The following is a 22,530-nucleotide window of genomic DNA, read 5'->3' as shown; positions in this document are numbered from 1 at the left end:
CCCCACCCCCCATATTTCCCTTTTTTAAATGGCTGGGGTGTTTGTATTGGTACCAAAGGGTTTTAATCTGCTTTCGTTTGGAAAAAACACCTGGGTATTGGGAAAAACTAGAATGTTGCTACATTCCTCAAGACCTTTTTTTCTTCATTAACTGTATTCTGTTTTCCATACACGCATATTTTTATCAAGAAATCGAATGCTAGATATTGTACAACTTTAAGCGGTAACCCTTTAGCTATTAAAAATCAAAATTAAAATATATACAAGAAAAGATTATCACTTCCAAAATTGAAAGAATTTGTTCTTGTAGAAATGTCAGTGAATTTCGAAATTTACGTATGACATTAGATGTTACATTCAGACAGCGTTATCAGCCAACAAATTGATCTATAACTCCTCTACTTTCAGCATTTATGATCGTGAAACATAATTAATATTTACCAGTTGAGCTTCCGGCTGTATCCTCTTCTAATTTATACACACCTCCTGAATTGGTATATGTTGATACGTCATGCTTAGAGCAAACTCCTGAAGTCTCGTTATACGAAGCCACGGATCCATTTAGCATCTGTACCTTTGACAGACATTGTATTGACGTATTCGCCGTGAATTCCATTCCACCTGTCTTTGGTACTTCACATGGTAGAACTTTTCGCTGTTTCCAAGTATGTTGAATCTGGTTTAGTCCTAATACTGTTCCTACTGAAATTTAAAAGTTTGTTTTTTGTTTCAGTAACTTTATACTGTACAAGTTGATTTTTTTGCAGTTTCATTTTCTGAAAGTTTTCGCGGTTCGGGAACTTCCAAGGGAGCAATACAGGAACCACATCTATTTCATTTAGGTGAAATATAATTTCATATCCATTCTTTATTTGCTCTATAAATTAACCAACTATGTAGGTACAGCTGTGTCCAACAGTGTTAGTATGTATAGAAGCGTTGCTTACAGACATACAGTACAGCTTTAGTATGTTCAGTAGAGGTGGCCATAGACATATAGTACATCTTAAGTATGTTCAGTAGAGGTGGCCATAGACATACAGAACTTCAGCATGCTCAATAGCGGTGGCTACAGACATACAGTACAACTTTAGTATGTTCAGTAGCGGTGGCTACATACATACCGTACAGCTTAAGTATGTTCAGTAGCGGTAGCTACAGACGTACAGTGTAATCTTAGTATGTTCAGTAGCGGTTGCGACAGACATACCGTACAGCTTAAGTATGTTCGATAGCGGTGGCTACAAACATACAGTACAGCTTTAGTATGTTCGGTAGCGGTTGCGACAGACATACCGTACAGCTTAAGTTTGTTCGATAGCGGTGGCTACAGACATACAATACATCTTTAGTATGTTCAGTAGCGGTGGCTACATACATACCGTACAGCTGAAGTATGTTCAGTAGCGTTGGCTACAGACATATAGTACAACTTAAGCATGTTCAGTATCGGTGGCTACAGACGTACAGTACAACTTCAGTATGTTCAGTAGCGGTGGCTAGAGACATACAGTACAACTTTAGAATGTTCAGTAGCGTTGGCTACAGACATATAGTACAACTTAAGCATGTTCAGTATCGGTGTCTACGGACGTACAGTATAACTTTAGTATGTTCCGGAGCGGTGGCTATAGACATACTGTACATCTTTAGTATGTTCAGTAGCGGTGACTACAGACATACAGTATAACTTTAGTATGTTCAGTAGCGGTGACTACAGACGTACAGTATAACTTTAGTATGTTCAGTAGCGGTGGCTACATACATACCGTACAGCTGAAGTATGTTCAGTAGAGGTAGCTACAGACGTACAGTATAATCTTAGTATGTTCAGTAGCGGTTGCGACAGACATACCGTACATCTTAAGTATGTTCGATAGCGGTGGCTACAGACATACAGTATAACTTTAGTATGTTCAGTAGCGGTGGCTACAGACGTACAGTATAACTTGAGTATGTTCAGCAGCGGTGGCTACAGACATACAGTACAACTTGAGTATGTTCAGTAGCGTTGGCTACAGACGTACATTACAACTTTAGTATGTTCAGTATCGTTGGCTACAGACATATAGTACAACTTTAGTATGTTCAGTAGCGGTGTCTACAGACATACAGTACACCTTGAGTATGTTCAGTAGCGGCTGCTACAGACATACAGTACAGCTTTAGCATGTTCAGTAGCGGTGGCTACTGACATATAGTACAACTTGAGTATGTTCATTAGAGGTGGTCATAGACATACAGAACAGCTTAAGTATGTTCAGTAGCGGTTGCGACAGACATACCGTACATCTTAAGTATGTTCGATAGCGGTGGCTACAGACATACATTACATCTTTAGCATGCGCAGTAGCTGTGACTACAGACTTTCAGTACAACCTTAGTATGTTCAGTAGCGGTTACTACAGACATATAGTACATCTTTAGCATGCTCAGTACCGTACATTACAACTTTAGTATCTTCAGTATCGTTGGCTACAGACATATAGTACAACTTTAGGATGTTCAGTAGCGGTGTCTACAGACATACAGTACACCTTGAGTATGTTCAGTAGCGGTGGCTACAGACATACAGTACATCTTTAGCATGCGCAGTAGCGGTGACTACAGACTTTCAGTACAACCTTAGTATGTTCAGTAGCAGTGGCTACAGACATACAGTACATCTTTAGCATGCTCAGTAGCGGTAACTACAGACGTACAGTATAACCTTAGTATGTTCAGTAGCAGTGACTACAGACATACAGTACAGCTTTAGTATGTTCAGTAGCGGTGGCTACAGACATACAGTACAGCTTATGTATGTTCAGTAGCGGTGACTACAGACGTACAGTACATCTTTAGCATGCTCAGTAGCGGTGACTACAGACGTACAGTACAACTTGAGTATGTTCAGTAGCAGTGGCTACAGACATACAGTACAACTTGAGTAAGTTCAGTAGCAGTGGCTACAGACGTACAGTATAACTTGAGTATGTTCAGCAGCGGTGGCTACAGACATACAGTACATCTTTAGTATGCTCAGTAGCGGTGACTACAGACGTACATGAAGTATGTTCAGTAGCGTTGGCTACAGACGTACAGTATGACTTTAGTATGCTCAGTAGCGGTTACTAAAGACGTACAGTACAACTTGAGTATGCTCAGTAGCAGTGGCTACAGACATACAGTATAACTTGAGTATGTTCACTACATACATACCGTACAGCTTAAGTATGTTCAGTAGCGGTAGCTACAGACATACAGTACAACTTGAGTATTCTCAGTAGCGGTGCCTACAGACGTACTGTACAACTTGAGTATGTTCAGTAGCAGGGGCTACAGACATACAGTACAACTTGAGTATGTTCAGTAGCGGTGGCTACAGACATACAGTACAACTTGAGTAAGTTCAGTAGCAGTGGCTACAGACGTACAGTATAACTTGAGTATGTTCAGTAGCAGTGGCTACAGACATACAGTACAACTTGAGTGGCTATAGACATACTGTACATCTTTAGTATGTTCAGTAGCGGTGACTACAGCCATATAGTACATCTTTAGTGTGTTCAGCTATAGACATACTGTACATCTTTAGTATGTTCAGTAGCGGTGGCTACATACATATAGTACAACTTAAGCATGTTCAGTATCGGTGTCTACGGACGGACAGAATAACTTTAGTATGTTCCGGAGCGGTGGCTATAGACATACTGTCCAGCTTAAGTATGGTCAGTCGCGGTGGCTACAGACATACAGTACATCTCTTGAGTATTCTCAGTAGCGGTGCCTACAGACGTACAGTACAACTTGAGTATGTTAAGTAGCGGTGGCTACAGACATACAGTACATCTTTAGGATGCTCAGTAGCGGTGACTACAGACATACAGTATAACTTTAGAATGCTCAGTAGCGGTGACTACAGACGTACAGTACAACTTGAGTATGTTCAGTAGCGGTGGCTACAGACGTACAGTATAACTTGAGTATGATCAGTAGCGGTGGCTACAGACATACAGTACATCTTTAGTATGCTCAGTAGCGGTGACTACAGACGTACAGTATAACTTTAGTATGCTCAGTAGCGGTGACTACAGACATACAGTACAACTTAAGCATGTTCAGTAGCGGTGACTACAGACATATAGTAAATCTTTAGTATGCTCAGTAGCGGTGACTACAGCCATATAGTACATCTTTAGTATGTTCAGTAGCGGTGACTACAGACATATAGTACAACTTTAGTATGTTCAGTAGCGGTGACTAAAGACATATAGTACATCTTTAGCATGCTCAGTAGCGGTGGCTACAGACGTACAGTATAACTTTAGTATGTTCAGTAGCGGTGACTACAGCCATATAGTACATCTTTAGTATGTTCAGTAGCGGTTACTACAGACATATAGTACATCTTTAGCATGCTCAGTAGCGTGGCTACAGACGTACAGTATAAATTTAGTATGTTCAGTAGCGGTGACTACAGACATACATCACAGCTTAAGTATGTTCATTACAGGTGGCCATAGACATACAGTACCACTTTAGCATGCTCAATAGCGGTGACTACAGACGTACAGTATATCCTTAGTATGTTCAGTAGCGTTGGCTACAGACATACAGTACAACTTGAGTATGTTCAGTAGCGTTGGCTACAGACGTACAGTATAACTTTAGTATGTTCCGGAGCGGTGGCTATTTCAGTAGCGGTGACTACAGACGTACAGTACAACTTGAGTATGCTCAGTAGCGGTGGCTACAGACGTACAGTATAACTTTAGTATGCTCAGTAGCGGTGACTACAGACGTACAGTAAAACTTTAGTATGTTCAGTAGCGGTGACTACAGACGTGCAGGACAACTTGAGTATGTTCAGTAGCGGTGGCTACAGACATACAGTATAACTTTAGTATGTTCAGTAGCGGTGGCTACAGACGTACAGTATAACTTTAGTATGTTCCGGAGCGGTGACTATATACATACAGTACAGCTTAAGTATGTTCAGTAGCGGTGGCTACAGACATACAGTACAACTTGAGTATGCTCAGTAGCGGTGGCTACAGACGTACAGTATAACTTTAGTATGCTCAGTAGCGGTGACTACAGACGTACAGTACAACTTGAGTATGTTCAGTAGCGGTGGCTACAGACGTACAGTATAACTTTAGTATGCTCAGTAGCGGTGACTACAGACGTGCAGGACAACTTGAGTATGTTCAGTAGCGGTGGCTACAGACATACAGTACGACTTGAGTATGTTCAGTAGCAGTGGTCACAGACATACAGTACAACTTAAGCATGTTCAGTAGCGATGACTCAGACGTGCAGTATAACTTGAGTATGTTCAGTATCGGTTGCTACAGACATACAGTACAACTTTAGTATGCCTACAGACATACAGTACAACTTGAGTATGTTCAGTAGCGGTGGCTACAGACATACAGTACATCTTTAGTATGCTCAGTAGCGTTGACTACAGACGTACAGTATAACTTAAGTATGCTCAGTAGCTGTGACTACAGACATACAGTAAAACTTGAGTATGCTCAGTAGCGGTGACTACAGACGTACAGTACAACTTGAGTATGCTCAGTAGCGGTGACTACAGACATATAGGACATCTTTAGTATGTTCAGTAGCGGTGGATACATACATACCGTACAGCTGAAGTATGTTAAGTAGCGGTGGCTACAGACATACAGTACAACTTAAGTATGTTCAGTAGAGGTGGCCATAGACATATAGCACAACTTAAGCATGTTCAGTATCGGTGACTACAGACGTACAGTATAACTTTAGTATGTTCCGGAGCGGTGGCTATAGACATACTGTACAGCTTAAGTATGGTCAGTCGCGGTGGCTACAGACATACAGTACATCTTTAGTATGTTCAGTAGCGGTGGCTACATACATATAGTACAACTTAAGCATGTTCAGTATCGGTGTCTACAGACGTACAGTATAACTTTAGTATGTTCCGGAGCGGTGGCTATACACATACTGTACAGCTTATGTATGGTCAGTCGCGGTGGCTACAGACATACAGTACATCTTTAGTATGTTCAGTAGCGGTGGCTACATACATACCGTACAGCTGAAGTATGTAAAGAAGCGGTGGCTACAGACATACAGTACAACTTAAGTATGTTCAGTAGAGGTGGCCATAGACATATAGTACAACTTAAGCATGTTCAGTATCGGTGGCTACACATGTACAGTATAACTTTAGTATGTTCCGGAGCGTTGGCTACACACGTACAGTATAACTTTAGTATGTTCGGTAGCGGTGGCTACAGACATACAGTACAGCTTTAGCATGCTCAGTAGCGGTGGCAACAGACGTACAGTATAACTTAAGTTTGTTCATTAGTGCTGGCTACAGACAGCGCAACTTGAGTATGTTCAGTAGCGGTGGCTACAGACATACAGTACAGCTTTAGCATGCTCAGTAGCGGTGGCAACAGACGTACAGTTCAGTAGCAGTGGCTACAGACATACAGTACAGCTTTAGCATGCTCAGTAGCGGTGGCAACAGACGTACAGTATAACTTAAGTTTGTTCATTAGTGCTGGCTACCGACAGCGCAACTTGAGTATGTTCAGTAGCGGTAGCTACAGACATACAGTACAACTTGAGTATGTTCAGTAGCGGTGGCTACACACATACAGTATAACTTTAGTATGTTCAGTAGCGGTGGCCATAGACATACAGTACAACTTTAGTATGCTCAGTAGCGGTGACTACAGACGTACTGTATAACTTAAGTATGTTCATTAGCGGTGACGACAGACATACAGTACATCTTTAGTATGTTCAGTAGCGGTGGCCATAGACATACAGTACAACTTTAGTATGCTCAGTAGCGGTGACTACAGACGTACAGTACAACTGTAGTATGTTCAGTAGCGGTGACTACAGACATACAGTACAACTTAAGCATGTTCAGTAGCGATGACTACAGACATATAGTACATCTTTAGTATGTTCAGTAGCGTGGCCATAGACATACAGTACAACTTTAGTATGCTCAGTAGCGGTGACTACAGACGACATACAGTATAACTTTAGTATGCTCAGTAGCGGTGACTACAGACATACAGTATAACTTTAGCATGCTCAGTAGCGGTGACTACAGACGTACATTACAACGTTAGTATGTTCAGTATCGGTGGCTACAGACGTACAGTATAACTTTAGTATGTTCAGGCTACAGACATACAGTACAACTTGAGTATGCTCAGTAGCGGTGACTACAGACATACATCACAGCTTAAGTATGTTCATTAGAGGTGTCCATAGACATACAGTACCACTTTAGCATGCTCAATAGCGGTTACTACAGACGTACAGTATAACCTTAGTATGTTAAGTAGCAGTGGCTACAGACATATAGTACAACTTAAGCATGTTCAGTATCGGTGGCTACACATGTACAGTATAACTTTAGTATGTTCGGTAGCGGTGGCTACAGACATACAGTACAGCTTTAGCATGCTCAGTAGCGGTGGCTATCGACGTACAGTATAACTTAAGTTTGTTCATTAGTGCTGGCTACAGACATACAGTGCAACTTGTGTATGTTCAGTAGCGGTGACTACAGACATACAGTACATCTTTAGCATACTCAGTAGCGGTGACTGCAGACGTACAGTACAACTTTAGTATGTTCAGTAGCGGTGTCTACAGACATACAGTACAACTTGAGTATGTTCAGTAGCGGTTGCTACAGACATACAGTACAGCTTTAGTATGTTCATTAAAGGTGGCCATAGACATACAGTACAACTTGAGTATGTTCAGTAGCGGTGGCTACAGACGTACAGTATAACTTTAGTATGTTCAGTAGCGGTGACTACAGACGTACAGTATAACTTTAGTATGCTCAGTAGCGGTGGCTACAGACATACAGTACAGCTTTAGTATGTTCAGTAGCTGTAGATTTACATATACAGCACAACTACAGTTATCCAACCAGAAGCTAGTGTAGTTTATTAGTTCGTCTAAATCATTGTTTGCCTACGCGAAATATACTTCAATACATTTCACAACTTATTTAGGGTATTAACTAGATATTAAATATTACGTCTAAATATCTTAAGATATACATTCCATGACAATAGTTAAATGACATTCAACTGTACTTGAGCAAGATTGTTTTTTCATGAAGCGTTACTTTGTTATCAATAAGTGTTTTGCTTGACATAACTACATACAAAATTAAGCTGCTTGCCATTTTTCATATTGGAAACATGTACAACGTTACAAAAAATTATAGAAATGCTACACATGTCAAAGATAGCAATTTCATAAAAAATGAAATTTTACCTTACCTGATATCACTAACCATATCAACTTCATTTCCAGGGACATCAGCGTCGTCTCTCGTCGTCCTGTGTCATAACGTCTGTATGATGCTAATCAATAATGCTAATTAGTAGCCGAAAGCGAGTGCAACACGTAGAGTCGACTGGCACACATTACATATTACATTGTACAGTACACATACCCGATATATACTGTACTTCACTAAGGAACAACAGTTACGTTTAGGTGTTTTACATAGGAGTATACATGTTTAGTAAGTATATGCATAGGTAGATACAGTATGTAATACTATTGAAAGGCGTATTTATTATGTCACACAAAATTCACAGCAAGCAAAATTTACATGTTTTATTATACTAATTAAGGAATATTAATTTAGGATGTATTAAATGTTTTCCCGATAAAATACAGTCAACGTTTTGTTTTTATGTTATACATTTTAACTGCATGAACTATGAAATGACATGATCGTATTTTTATCCTTATTTATATTTTAAGCTTGGGCATATTTGTGCATATCAATATTTATTGAAATTTAGGTATCTTACGCCAATTAATCAGCAAGAGAAATCTTCCAATGATAAAAAATATCATTTTTGAACAAATAATAACACATAATAGTTAATTGTTGTATAAGACATCACAAAATAAAATATTGAATTAGCATACATTGAATTAGCACACATTGAATTAGTACCGTGCAATTTAGATTGCAATGCAGTTTATTAGACAATCCCACCTTCTCCTTCCTTTAAATATACTCAAATGTAATATATATATATATATATACACGTATATTGTAAAATGGAAGGAAACTGTTAGTCTGTGTCTAACTGTTTGTATTTGTCATGTTTAAGATTCGTGCAAATTTAAAAAAAAATGAAAAACTGACAGTGATAATACAAAAATACATAAATCAAGAAAAAAAATGCATTTCACGCTACAGGCGTTATTGACGCAATCTTCAGAACTAGTGATAGCTTACACTTTTTAGCGTTAACGGATATGTTTCGGCTTTTGGTATTATTTTGTTAAACTCAGGTCATTTAAGGACGTGCCTCCATGTGTGCAATGTAAGGACGTGCCTCCATGTGTGTAATGTAAGGACATGCCTCCATGTGTGCAATGTAAGGACGTGCTTTCATGTGTGTAATGTAAGGACGTGCCTGCACGTGTGCAATGTAAGGACGTGCTTCCATGTGTGTAATGTAAGGACGTGCCTCCATGTGTGCAATGTAAGGACGTGCTTCTTTGTGTGCAATGTAAGGACGTGCCTCAATGTGTGTAATGTAAGGACGTGCCTCCATGTGTGCAATGGAAGGACGTGCCACCATGTATGCAATGTAAGGACTTGCTACATGTGTGCAATGTAAGGGCGTGCATCCATGTGTGCAATGTAAGGACGTGCCTCCATGGGTGCAATGTAAGGGCGTGCCTCCATGTGGGCAATGTAAGGACGTGCCTCCATGTGTGCAATTTAAGGACGTGCCTCCATGTGTGTAATGTAAGGACGTGCCTCCATGTGTGCAATGTAAGGCCGTGCCTCCATGTGTGCAATGTAAGGACGTGGCTCCATGTGTGCAATGTAAGGACGTGCTTCCATGTGTGTAATGTAAGGACGTGCCTCAATGTGTGCAATGTAAGGACGTGCTTTTATGTGTGTAAGGACGTGCCTGCACGTGTGCAATGTAAGGACGTGCTTCCATGTGTGTAATGTAAGGACGTGCCTCCATTTGTGCAATGTAAGGACGTGCCTCCATGTGTGGAATGTAAGGACGTGCCTCCATGTGTGCAATGTAAGGCCGTGCCTCCATGTGTGCAATGTAAGGACGTGCCTCGATGTGTGTAATGTAAGGACATGCCTCCATGTGTGCAATGTAAGGGCGTGGCTCCATGTGTGCAATGTAAGGACGTGCTACATGGGTGCAATGTAAGGGCGTGCCTCCATGTGTGCAATGTAAGGACGTGCCTCCATGTGTGCAATGTAAGGACGTGCCACCATGTATGCAATGTAAGGACTTGCTACATGTGTGCAATGTAAGGGCGTGCATCCATGTGTGCAATGTAAGGACGTGCCTCCATGTGTGCAATGTAAGGACGTGCCTCCATGTGTGCAATGTAAGGACGTGCCTCCATGTGTGCAATGTAAGGACGTGCCTCCATGTGTGCAATGTAAGGACGTGCCTCCATGTGTGCAATGTAAGGACGTGCCTCCATGTGTGCAATGTAAGGACGTGCCTCCATGTGTGCAATGTAAGGACGTGCCTCCATGTGTGCAATGTAAGGACGTGCCTCCATGTGTGCAATGTAAGGACGTGCCTCCATGTGTGCAATGTAAGGACGTGCCTCCATGTGTGCAATGTAAGGACGTGCCTCCATGTGTGCAATGTAAGGACGTGCCTCCATGTGTGCAATGTAAGGACGTGCCTCCATGTGTGCAATGTAAGGACGTGCCTCCATGTGTGCAATGTAAGGACGTGCCTCCATGTGTGCAATGTAAGGACGTGCCTCCATGTGTGCAATGTAAGGACGTGCCTCCATGTGTGCAATGTAAGGACGTGCCTCCATGTGTGCAATGTAAGGACGTGCCTCCATGTGTGCAATGTAAGGACGTGCCTCCATGTGTGCAATGTAAGGACGTGCCTCCATGTGTGCAATGTAAGGACGTGCCTCCATGTGTGCAATGTAAGGACGTGCCTCCATGTGTGCAATGTAAGGACGTGCCTCCATGTGTGCAATGTAAGGACGTGCCTCCATGTGTGCAATGTAAGGACGTGCCTCCATGTGTGCAATGTAAGGACGTGCCTCCATGTGTGCAATGTAAGGACGTGCCTCCATGTGTGCAATGTAAGGACGTGCCTCCATGTGTGCAATGTAAGGACGTGCCTCCATGTGTGCAATGTAAGGACGTGCCTCCATGTGTGCAATGTAAGGACGTGCCTCCATGTGTGCAATGTAAGGACGTGCCTCCATGTGTGCAATGTAAGGACGTGCCTCCATGTGTGCAATGTAAGGACGTGCCTCCATGTGTGCAATGTAAGGACGTGCCTCCATGTGTGCAATGTAAGGACGTGCCTCCATGTGTGCAATGTAAGGACGTGCCTCCATGTGTGCAATGTAAGGACGTGCCTCCATGTGTGCAATGTAAGGACGTGCCTCCATGTGTGCAATGTAAGGACGTGCCTCCATGTGTGCAATGTAAGGACGTGCCTCCATGTGTGCAATGTAAGGACGTGCCTCCATGTGTGCAATGTAAGGACGTGCCTCCATGTGTGCAATGTAAGGACGTGCCTCCATGTGTGCAATGTAAGGACGTGCCTCCATGTGTGCAATGTAAGGACGTGCCTCCATGTGTGCAATGTAAGGACGTGCCTCCATGTGTGCAATGTAAGGACGTGCCTCCATGTGTGCAATGTAAGGACGTGCCTCCATGTGTGCAATGTAAGGACGTGCCTCCATGTGTGCAATGTAAGGACGTGCCTCCATGTGTGCAATGTAAGGACGTGCCTCCATGTATGCAATGTAAGGACGTGCCTCTATGTGTGCAATGTAAGGACGTGCCTCCATGTGTGCAATATAAGGACGTGCCTCTATTTGTGCAATATAAGACGTGCCTCCATGTGTGCAATGTAAGGACGTGCCTCCATGTGTGCAATATAAGGACGTGCCTCTATTTGTCCAATATAAGACGTGCCTCCATGTGTGCAATGTAAGGACGTTTCTCCATGTGTGCAATGTAAGGACGTGCTTCCATGTGTGCAATGTAAGGACGTGCCTACATGTGTGCAATGTAAGGACGTGCCTCAATGTGTGCAATGTAAGGCCGTGCCTCCATGTGTGCAATGTAAGGACTTGCCTCCATGTCTGCAATGTAACGACGTGCCTCCATGTGTGCAAGGTAAGGACGTGCCTCCATGTGTGCAATGTAAGGACGTGCCTCCATGTGTGCAATGTAAGGGCTTGCCTCCATGTGTGCAATGTAACGACGTGCCTCCATGTGTGCAATGTAAGGACGTGCCTCCGTGTGTGCAATGTAAGGACGTGCCTCCATGTGTGCAATGTACGGACGTGCCTCCATATGTGCAATGTAAGGACGTGCCTCCATGTGTGTAATGTAAGGACGTGCCTCCATGTGTGTAATGCATGAATGCAAGTATGTTTATGTGATGGAGGCAGGGTTTGTCGTTGTACTTGCCTCCTTGTGATAGCGCGGACCTGATTCCGACTGTATAGTGCTATCTCACTGAAATACCAAGCTAAAGGCAACCAGTTTTTTGCCCGATCACATTATACTGACAAGTGAGCCAGTTTTTGTGTTCATCTTAAATGCTGAACATTAAGTAGGAATTTGTATGTCCCGGCATGGAGATAGAGCCATTGCATTCCTCACCTGTGCAATTTTTTAATATTAAAGCCAAAAGTGGGATATTGTCAAGAACGGAGCTATGATACAAAGGGCAGTTGGCAGTAGAGAGATATAAAGATCCGGCGTTGATAAAAATGTCGTTTGTTAGTGTATAATAGGTCTGAGATCAATAATTTGAGTACCCTATTTACAACAGATTTAATACCTTTCCAGTAGGAATATTGAACGCTTCTGAGATCATTTTCCCAGAAATAGTGAATGTATCCTGTGACTATTGCACCTATTGACAGGGTAACAAAAGTCGACAGAAGTAGGTCTCATAATGATACATCTAATAACAAATAACCTGGTGATGAAGGATGTTTGAAAGCTCGTTTTCTGTAAAGGTATATAAAATATTGATTTATTATCGATACGGGCTCCGTATATCAAGTTTAACTCGCTACAAGGATTTTTGCCGTTGTCTTTACTCTTCAAAATCCAATTGCAGTTGAATTCCCTAGTTTCGCGAGATAATTATTTTTTGCGTTAATTGTAAAATCGATTGTCAATTCTACTGTCTCACTGTTAAGTGTAAAGAGACGTGTAGCTGTTGGGATGATTAGCGCATGATTTGATTCCAGCATTAAATGCTGCTGTTGATTTTATTGTACCAGTATCTAAAAACAATGATAAATGAGGATAAATGAGAAAGCATGGAGGTCAACTGTTTTAATATGAACTTCTGTATAACATAAACATTCGTTGGTGTTTTCTTTTGTAGGTTGAAGCTCTTTACAACGTTTCACTGTCACATATTTCGTGGATACTCCGTTTAAGCAAGCAGTAGTGAAACATATCATTTGATATTCGTTGTATTTATTTCCGTGGTTCAATACCAACCATAAAAATAACGAATGTTTATGCATCACGTACAATTTATGTCATAGAGTATGTTAGGAAACAAGAGATTATTCTCTTTGCTTATTTGATTAGTTAATACATAACGCTAAGTAGAAGAGTTTGTTTGTAGGATATGCTAATACTTATCAAATACTTAGAAAATATTCATCAACTTTATTTTCTACAATGGTTTCCAAAAGCACAGCAAGGGGAAACACAATTTGTTTCAACTGAGAGTAACCATACATAGTATGCAAAACGTATTCAGCACCAAAGTCAGCTTAGGTATTTCACAACTATTGCGTTTCCTAGTGTCAGCCTTCTACATGATTTGGTTTGGTTTCGTATTGTTTAACGTCCTATCAACAGCTATGGCCATATAAGGATGGCCTCCCCTGTGTGCAAGATGCATGCGTATAGTGTATATGCGTGCGTGTTTTGGGAGGCTGCAATATGTTTGTGGTTGTCTCCTTGTGATAGCGCAGAACTGATGCCGACTGTATAGTGCTACCTCACTGAAACATACTGCCGAAGACACCCAGCAGGACACCCCACCCGGTCACATTATACTGACAACGGGCAATATATGATTAAAGAGAATCTGTCAGTGACAGACATAAAGAGATCTTGATAGTAAAAAAACTGTAGCTACAGAGCATAGAATTTGATCACCTACTACGTAAATCTATGGACATCTTGTTCTGCAAATAATAGTCATTCGACAGTCATATGTGACTGCATATGTCATTTGTTTTTCAAACTGTCATAAAATTTGGGTACTAAACTGCTGAAAATAGTCTTAAGCATTCACGGTACAATGACCATCACTATAAAAACAAATATAACTATATATATCTCCATCGTTAGTTATTAAGGTGTTTCCTTCTATTATTACGATACGTGAAGTCTATATTCATCATCCTATTTACAAACAAATATTTAACAAAATTTTAGTCCATTACGGTGCATTTTGCTATCTTTGCCTGCCGTTGCCATTTGGTTGGGTTTAGATTGTTGCAATACCTTGCAAATATTAACATTGTCAGATGTTGAATTAAGCATTGAACTGTTTTTGTATGGTATTAATGATCTATTTGAATGACACAGTTTTGCAAGCAAACAACATAATGCGCGCTAATGCATTATGATTTGTTTGCTTGCAAAGCTGTGTCATTCAATTTTCAATTTTCGATTTTTCCCCGGAACAAATTTCGCACATGGACAAATACAGTGAACACCGGAAATCCGACCTTGCCCTCTACGAGGGAGTTATTCGAACTTTTCTCTTTGCTCATTTTGTGAGGCATCCAGGCGTGAATGTATTTGTTTATTGTATGGGTACCTGCCAACAGTCGGTAGATTCCTTAACAGCCTCGTTATTTGACATGTCGTCAGAAACTGAGGAACCGTGGATGCCAGACGCGTGAAACTGATAGCGTTTGAAGTGAGTGATCATGCGACGGAGCACAGGTTGGTTACAAATGTCTGAAATGTGAATGTGTGCTGTGACTCATATCAGTAGGTCTGTAACATATGTGTCAGTAGGTCCATAGAATATGTGTATTTCAGACATTTGTAACGAACCCCTGTTGATCAGTGCAGTGTAACAGACGATATTTCTGATAAATTGCATGAGCGTTAAAATTATTTCCATTGCCGGCATTGATGATTTCAACCGATGTGTATTTTGTACGATATTGCAGACTTTTGTCTTGTATTCGTTGTGATAAAAGTGTTTTTTTATTTTTTATTTATTTTGTACATAAATTTACAATGACATTGTCAAATCTCACAATGTCCAGCAATATTTCAGCAGCCGTCATGTTTATTTATATTGGATATTGTAGTTCCGGTCAGTGTTGTATTAATACGCTAAGAATTGTGTCTCGTGATGCATGGTAATTAAAGTCCCATCAACGACACAGCTTTCAAAGAGGCTATATAGTGACAATGCCTTGCAAATGTAAATATTATAACAAAACACGAAAAACGTTCCGCCTTTTGAAAAAACAAATGTCAATGTATTTTGTCATATGGATATTTTGACTTTAAACAATGATAGTATTAACACCAATGTCAACAACATGCATGTTTATGTAGATTTGGCAGTAACATGTACCAAGACGGAGTAACATCTTTGGCGCATTGACTTAACAATTTGTGTAAGAGAATTTCTGCGGGGTGCGATCCGTGCTTGCTCGGGGACGGATGCCACTTTTGTTGTATACTTATAAGATCACCTTGAATGGAGACGCCGCCTAAACTCGTTCCAATGATGCTCGATCGAGTTAATATCAATATTGTTTCAAGCCCCCAAACAAGTTTGAGAGATTTATTGTTCTTGCTCTGTTTCTTCTTCTTCCTTACTTCCCCCAAGTAGTTTCCGAATGTTGGCTCAGAAACTACTTTCCCGATACTTCTGAAACTTCTCATGAGCGTAGCTGTAGGAAACAGGTTACACTTTTTATGATCGTTCATCAGACATAGCCGCCGTTATCTCAGATTGATCGATAGATGTATAGGTGTACTCCAAGGTGATGCCAACGGTCCCTCTCTGTGTCTGATTTTGCTCAAACTCAGTATGATCATTTGAAACTATGGTGACAGTTTGAGGGATTGGCAACGGTCCCCTTTACATTTCAAACAGGTATTAAGACTTTACATGATATCGATTTAAATCGCAAGTTGTTCTTGGTAACTGTATGATTAAAAAAACTTGACTATGTCAAAGATTATGACTGTTACAATAACTCCGCCATCAATAACGCCTTTCATTATTATACATCAATAAAAAAAAACGTATTCATACAAACCGGTTACCTCGACAACCTTTTCGATAATGACAAGATGGTGATGGTCTTACAACAATGAATACTTATCTCTATGACCTGAAAGCAGCCTTGGGATATACAATAAGGATACCCTGTATTAGATGGGCATTGGACACATAATGTCAATGTCGCCATACTAGCCTAGGTTCGAGGGAATTTCTCTTTAGCTCAGCGGTAGCCTGAGGTTCCTCTGGCCCTTACACCAGACTAACGACATTTTGACATATAGATGTCTGTAGCATGTGGGGGCCAGAGCGCATTGCTATATAAAAAAACGTGGAATTATCAGACACTGTTTGGTATCGGAGAGTTATGAGGTGCTGGCAACAAAAATCTACTATGACACAACACATACCTCACATATATCGATAAATGGATTATTTATTGATCCTAATTAGCTCTTATTATCACCAACAGCTGTATAGTTCCGTCAGTAGAGTCCTCGATTTTTAATCGTTCAAGATTTCCCATCTGAGCGAACGCTATTTTTGTAGGTCATAGGGCGACTAATCAACAAACCGTACTGATCCGGACCGAAAATGAAATATATTATTCTTGTTTCGAACATTTCTGGACTGCGTCGGTTTGTTGATTAATCTACTCCCCGATACGGTGTCTGATGATTCAACGTTTTCATATAGCAATGCGCTTTGGTCCCATACCAGACATATATATGTCAAAATGTCCAAGTTTGGTGAGGAAACTCGGGCTAGCTCGGCGAAAGAACGCCCGGCTACAAAAGCTGGGGTCACGGGTTCGATTCCCATCGAACGCACGTATTATAATCACTACTTTCAAAATGTTGATTTAGATCACTTCAGTTCTATTTTAATCTACACATGGATAAACAGAATTTAGCTTAAGGATTCCTGTCAATAGCCCCGTGGTGTAGCTAAGTGTTGGAAACTGTTTTATTCTGGCACGACTCTAGCGTTGGACATTCATTTCTCAAAAGAAAACCATAACTTGCTGGACTTTTATGAGAAATAGTAAAGATGAAACAAACAAAATGTTATCAACAACAGTATTTTCAGTGTAAAAGTTCATCGGCGCTAGACCGGCATTCGAACCCTGGACACCGGCTGAGCTACCTGGTAAACGTACATCGATCTGGCCCACATGTGCTTTACTTATATCCAAACAGAAATACACTTTTAAACTTTTGACTTAAGGTCAGGAATGCTCTGGTCAAATAAACATGATTTTTTTGCCGATGGAAGTGGTCAAAGGCTATTAGCGGTTGAACAGTTCCGCGCCATTGTTATTACTTATGTCGCTTTTCATTTTCCTACGTTTATCAAAAGAGGGTTCCAGGTATGACAGAGTAATCTACCTTGTTTTATAAACCTCAAGACGGCAAAGTATTGCAAGGCAATCCATAGTCCCCCGGTTATAATGATTTCTATTTTCCTAGGTGTACACCAATCTAATGATCAACCTACTGTAAAGAGAGTATCTTGGACATTTTTTCCAATGATTGCGTCAGATGTCAAAATAAAGATCACACTGACTTATTTTTGTACAGTTAATTCCGATTATACATCTCATTAATTGTGTATACTAGTGTACTGCGTGAGATGAATTCACTATCATTTCCTTTTATACAAACATTATTATCGACTTTCCACTACTACATAGACTTGGACCTTATACAAAGGTGATCAATTTGCACGCTACAACGATTGCATTGATATATAATCTGGGTGTTTGACACATAACTAATTTTTCTGTATGCGACATTGGTTCTCATAATAGATATTGACTATTCAATAATTGTCTCGGAGTTTATCAGTGAGCATCGTGATACATGAAGTACAATTCTGGACGTTAAACTTGCATGCATATTTGCATTTACGATTTGTGTCATGGGTGATAGTGCTTTGTGTATAGTACGAGTCACTTCCCCTAGAACATCTTGACTAAAGATGTTCCTTGCGACTAAAATGAATTAATATAGAACAAATTAATCGTAGTCTATTTGCTAAATATAAACATTTTGTAAGTTGAAATTGCTAAATCAAAGTTAAGATCTGAAAATTATAAAAATTATAAAAAAAAATACGCTGTGATAAAAAGACTTTCAGAAATGAAAGAAAAAAATGTTTTTGTCTCTGGGTCACTCTGCGTTTCTAGTAACGCTAATTGTGGTTCGTCATCAGATACTTTTCCTTGTACCTCCATTTCTGACTGATGTGTGTTCGTACTCCATCGTATCTGCTGACTTACCGTGCGCCCCCACACATTTTTTGCTTGATGAATGTGCAAGCCCCAAAGGTTCTTGCAGGATTTACCGCACCTACATTTCGTTTCTGCTTTCGTTCCAGTTAAAGTCTATAGGACAAGCCGTGTCGTTAACGTTGTATCTGTCCTAGTTACACTTTCAACCCCCTCTCGGAAGACTCTAAGGGAATTCATCTAATTGAGTGCGTAACTGAATAATGGGTGACCTCTCACGAAGACTGCAATCTGGGTTGTTACCCCTTTTTGCCCCTGGCTAGCCTGTTTCTGGTTGTCACTTGTGTTTCTAGTGTCACCAATCGATTCTTGATAGCTATCTAGTCTTTCCTATAAGTCACTGGTTTCCCATGAAGGTTGTGTGTTGCATACAGCGTGTGCTGCACACAACCACTGACTCATCGTCTGGGAGCCAATCAACAAGTGTATCATCCAATCATCCCTGGACTGTTTCCGGCCGCTGGAACGAACGGACGCACTGATCAGGCACTACGGGTCGGTGGTTAGCTTCCAGCTCCTGACCCACAGCCAACTGGATTATTCTGCTGACTGTCTAAATTACTGTTGAAACAGAGGTCATACGCGATAACCCAATTTAGTTGGGAGTGCCACAAGGTTCAGTTCTCGGTCCACTTTTGATATAATTAAAGGTGTGCAACAAGGTTTAGTTCTTGGTCCACAGTTGATAGATGTAAACACATACACAGTAGATTTGACCTTTAACACTTTAGCAAGCACTACTGCTCAGTAGTGAGTTCTATGGTCATAAGCTTCTTGTCTTTAGCAGATCATATAAAAACGTCTGACCCATGTGCGATCTGGACAATCTCTGGGAAGACCAACTTCTTTCCTAAGTCGACCTTCATCTCCTACTGCTCGGATTCGTCTAGGATCGAAATATTGATTGAAAGTTGGCTTCATGCTTGTCTCTCTTGCCTTGACGAATTTTATCATGTTGGGTTCTCTCTTTCTTGTTCTTCTCTTCCTTTTCTCACGCCCCAGTGTGCCTGCTTACTCCCTTAAGACTGTAGCATGTCTCCACCTGTTTCGGCCCTGTGTTAGTGAAGTAAGGCAAGATGGCAGGACATGATCCATGGTACCTGGCTTGTCACAGAGTTGGCATCTTGGGTCATCCACTAAACCCCATCTGTGGAGGTCGGTTGGAGATGACAGCAGATCATAAACTGACATGAAAAGAAATTAGAAGTAGAATCGTCAGGAAAGGAAGCAGTTCCACTTTTTGAGAATATTATCCTGTTGGTTTTATGTTGATTTCATCATATAGAACTGAGGCAGCTTGAAAAACAAAAATAGATAAATAAGTAAGTTAAAATGTGAACCATGCTTCATGGGGTTTTTCTTCTGTCTTATATGCCTTAAGTAAGTTGTATCAATTTATATTAATTACTTTTGTTGGCCCGGATAGGGGGTAATATCGTGGGAGGAACCAGTACCCGCAGAAAACCCCACATGCTCGGGCAAGTGACCTTTTGACGTCCGATTGGGGAATCGAACCCTGGCCGTTTTTGGAAAAGGCGAGTGCGCCACACCACCATACCTTATATAGGTGCGAATTACGGCAACTGTTTAAATAGATTGATTTATTCTATATTAATTCATTTTAGTCACAAGGAACATGTGAGATGTTATAGGGGAAGTAACTCGTACTGTACACAAAGCACTATCACCCATGACACAAATCGTAAATGCAAATACACATGCACATGACCAACTCATAAATTACATAACATCTACAGAAGCCTTAATTGATATAAGAAAACTTTAGTTTTTGATTGACTTCTGAGAATGAAAAAAACCCCAGTTAACCCAAGCATTATTTCTAAAACGTCTTCGTATGTATCGCTTGCATGAGTTTTGTCAAGGTGGTTTTATTCTTGATATTATGAGATTGCTCCGCAAATATGATTTATGTATTAAAGCATGTTTCAGATGCTGTTTTTCCTAGTAAACCATTTTGAAAATCACTTGTGTATAAAGCAGTGTATAATTGGGGTAGAACTCATGACATACAATAGAATGATTAGCGACTTTTGCTTATTAAGTTTACAATTTGTCCACATAATGAATGGAAACTGGCGTCAACGATCATGAAGTAAGCTTGCGGATCGACATAAGATCTGCCAAAGTAATTGAAATGTGTCATCCTGTGGTATTCAGTGGTATCTCAACAGATTATCTCCTTTGTAATTAACCATTTAATATTCATAAAGTCGGAGGTTTTACTAACCTGCCGCTCTGGTTCAACAGAAGTGTAGATAATTTGAATTTCCAATTGTATGGCTCCTAGCATCGGCCATGAGTCCCGAAAGGCGAAAGACGTTCTGTGGTACCTCATTTTGAAATAGAACTAATTGTATATTTGCACTCTTTGTCAGATTAGAAGATAACTTCACCCACTATTTAGATATATCCTCCATTACAAGTAATGCCGACTTAATTATTCTGGTTGATAAAACGATGAAATCGTATCATCGTTAACATCGTTAACATCATTATTAAACGTATGCATCTTTGAGAAAGTATTACCCTCGTTACATTGAGCGAAAATTTTGGTAACAGACAAACAATGAATTATTATGCTTATTTTAGTACTTATCTAATTACAATTTGACCATTAATTAACTTGATACTTGTATGTATATATATATATATATATATGTTCTAGTAACTCTTCAAATTGGAGGAAGTAAAAAAAAGTATGATAATGTGCTGAACCGGAAGTAGTTAATTGGAATCATACTATTCACATGTGATCAAAATCTGGTGTATTATAAGCACAATATCGACTTTATTGATTTTAAATAGTATGTTAAATTATCACATAATGTACTGTGTTATCCAGTGAATATACCCATGTCATATTCTGTTGCGTATTTTACCATGTAATATGACCTATCAGCTCTGTGATTGGTTGTAAGTTTCAATTGTTGTTTTTAACGCCTAGGACAAGTACATGACGTCACAGACTTACGCACTGGAGTCAAAATGGCGGCTTTTTACATTTCATGGTTACATGAAAATTGTCGTTTTACACGAATAAATGCCACAAATCTTGATTATGTGATAAAAAGGATCTTACACTCGTTTTCATTTCATATGAAATTTATGAAACTCGTCACGAATTTTTGATTTTATCTCACCTAAATTGAAAAGTTCTTAAATGCATATTTATCAATTATGGACTTTTACATAGGTCGATACGTTGTTATATAGACCTGACAGAGTGATATCAACCTGACTGGACTCACAGTGTTAAAATACAAGTCGATTCCTAAGTGTACCTTCTCGGTTAGCGGGAATTTCTCTTTAGCTCATTCGGTAAAGCGTCAGACAATTAAACCGTTGGTCCCGAGTTCTACTTCAAACGGAGGCACTTCTGATTTCTGTTATACACACGCAAATCGGCTTAAACCAAAAAGAATATTTATACGCAACCTATGGTGGCATATTTCTGCCATCGTGTTATTCTAGGTCGCGTTACGGTAACGCGACTTGTCGAGATAATTATGTCGACAAGTCGTGTTATTTCATTTCATTAACGCGACGTTTCACAGAATTATGTCGACCTGTCGCGATAATTTATCACTACCGGTCAAGTTAGATTATCACGGATCTCGACCTAAATTTTGCTTTTGCCCAGATATGCCATCTAGTTAGTTTTTGCCGCGATAAGTTATAAATAGACACTCGGTCATTCCGGAACATCTCGGGATTTACGCTATACTTTGCTGGCTAGTACCTTGCAGTGAGCAGCCGCAGCAAGTCGAAAATACACATAAGTACAAATGTAGGAACAGAAACTGTTGTTTCATCGTGTAATATCCATAAAACAATGCAATCTAATGATTAATGGTGTTAGTCATTATCATGTGTTCCTATATATNACTTGACCGG

General features: G+C 40.3%; 1 protein-coding gene across 1 annotated transcript in view; it reads right to left on the bottom strand.

Annotated features, from left to right (window-relative positions):
- Positions 1-580, bottom strand: part of LOC110453350 (angiopoietin-related protein 7-like) — a 15,289-nt gene extending 14,709 nt beyond the window's left edge. The window contains exon 1 of the mRNA XM_021502266.1: positions 442-580. Coding sequence (XP_021357941.1) covers positions 442-568 — 127 coding nt within the window. The 5' untranslated portion in view covers positions 569-580. The remainder of the gene's footprint in view (positions 1-441) is intronic.
- Positions 581-22,530: the final 21,950 nt, after the last annotated feature.

The sequence above is a fragment of the Mizuhopecten yessoensis genome, unplaced genomic scaffold, assembly GCF_002113885.1.
Source record: "Mizuhopecten yessoensis strain PY_sf001 unplaced genomic scaffold, ASM211388v2 scaffold7283, whole genome shotgun sequence".
NCBI lineage: Eukaryota > Metazoa > Mollusca > Bivalvia > Pectinida > Pectinidae > Mizuhopecten > Mizuhopecten yessoensis.
This window is presented reverse-complemented; position numbering and strand designations above follow the sequence as displayed.